The following is a 1,767-nucleotide window of genomic DNA, read 5'->3' as shown; positions in this document are numbered from 1 at the left end:
CCATGGTGGTGGTGGTGGTGGAGGTGGTGGAGGAGGGGTTTAACCAAGGACAGAACTTCCTTCCCCCACGTAGTGTGTTTGTAGAATGTGGAGTCCGCTAGCTGGCTCGCCTGCAGGGGGAGCGTCGTCCTACAACACCGGCTCCTCTCACTCCTGGGCTATGCTCCTCAGCACGTACTTGACTGTGTAGGCAAACGCCGCAAAGCCTACGATCACAAAGAGGTTGGCTAGAGCCCCACCTAGAAGTCCGTGGTTCCGATTGGCCTGCTGCAGGCCGGGGGCGGGGTTGGCGCCCCCGAGCGGGACGGGACCTCCGTTGAGGGCGGGGAGGCCGTAGTGGGCGTGCTGAGGGTCACCGTCGGGCACCACGTCGGGTAAGGGCAGGGGCTGAGTGCGGGCGCTTAACTCCTCCTGGGCCTTCTGTTTCTGCTTCATCTCCTGGTGGAGGGAACGGAGAGAAATGAGAGAATGATGGGCCGACAAACAGGAAGGAGGAGAGAGGAAGACCAGAAGTTACAGATCGCCTCATACGTACATCGACCACATCGGGAAACAGCTCGCAGAACACTTTATCCTTGAGGTTGAAGGCCAGGCTTTGGGCTGACAGCTGTCTTTTCTGGAAAAACAAAAGAAATGCGAATCAAATATTTGAGACGTCACGAGTCACTGAGCTCTGCATTCACCGCCATCTGTTTGGACTCACTGTGTAGTCGGAGGTCTCGATGCTGCCGAGGGTGGGGCCCTTCTCCACCATGAAGCTGAGCAGACCTGTGAGGATGGTGGAGACGGACCACGCAGGGTTCCACGTGTCTGGATGGAAGTCTGTGATGGACAAACATAACCTGTGGAGAAAACAAGCAAAGTTAGACAAAAGAGGAGCGATGTGGCCAAAGTCATTTTCAGAAACTCTTTAAATGTTGAATTCTAATTCAATTCATTAGTGAGAAACGTTCTTACCTTGTGTTACACTTAAATCTCCCATTTGGTGTTATCATATAGATACTTGGTGGTTTAAAGGGAAACTCCCGAGGAAATATAAGTTTTCCATGATAATATCCTCCTACAACAAACAAGACAGCGAGAAGCAGAAAATGTGACTCAGTTACGGGCCGTCTTCTCGTGCTCGGCAGGAATCAACTTGTCAAAATATGCTACTCAACAGAAGCGACCTGAAATGTGATTGTTTACTGTCTGCAGGTTTTACCTTCATATGGAGTTTTCTCAGGACCTCTGACTACATAGTGCCTAGAGGAGACAGCAAAGATGTCTATTAGTGATTTTTAACAAAAACACAAAAAAGAAAACATCATTACATTCCAAACAAAGCATTTTCGGTTGAATCTCCATCCTCAATGGCCTAGAGTCAGACTGCAACATACCAGGGCATGTTTTCAAACCACAGAAGTGTATCGGCAGTCTATCTGTAATGCATGGATAGAGATCAAACATATTTTCCCGGCCTCTTGAAATAGAACCAGAGGAGACGCACGGTTATATTCACATCACATGCAAGGCTATGCGATAGAGAAACACCTGCTATACCGACTCCAAACCACAGGTTTACCCTAAGTACATAGAAATACGTATACATGCTACAGCAACAAGGAAGCAAGAGTGTTTATTTATTGTGTCTGCACATTGTTAAAATATAAAAATAAATAAAGCGATATATAGACAAACACACACATTGTCTTTATATCGTTTTATATTTTAATAATGTGCAGACGCAATAAATTAACACTTTTGCTTCCTTGTTGCCTGATAAAG

General features: G+C 47.1%; 2 protein-coding genes across 4 annotated transcripts in view; one reads left to right on the top strand and one right to left on the bottom strand.

The window, feature by feature from the left end:
* Positions 1–1,767, top strand: part of trappc11 (trafficking protein particle complex 11) — a 19,387-nt gene that overhangs the window by 13,355 nt on the left and 4,265 nt on the right. The gene's annotated exons all lie outside the window — the stretch shown is intronic.
* On the bottom strand, positions 7–1,060 carry ube2j2 (ubiquitin-conjugating enzyme E2, J2 (UBC6 homolog, yeast); the record flags this gene model as incomplete). Its single annotated transcript, XM_035669186.1, is given in 4 exon segments — positions 7–438; positions 536–616; positions 704–842; positions 958–1,060. Coding segments are annotated over 4 exon segments (614 nt in total), but the record flags the coding sequence as incomplete, so codon positions are not given.

This window comes from Morone saxatilis, unplaced genomic scaffold (assembly GCF_004916995.1).
Source record: "Morone saxatilis isolate NCDOM2014 unplaced genomic scaffold, NCSU_SB_2.0 Contig22, whole genome shotgun sequence".
Lineage (NCBI taxonomy): Eukaryota > Metazoa > Chordata > Actinopteri > Moronidae > Morone > Morone saxatilis.
This window is presented reverse-complemented; position numbering and strand designations above follow the sequence as displayed.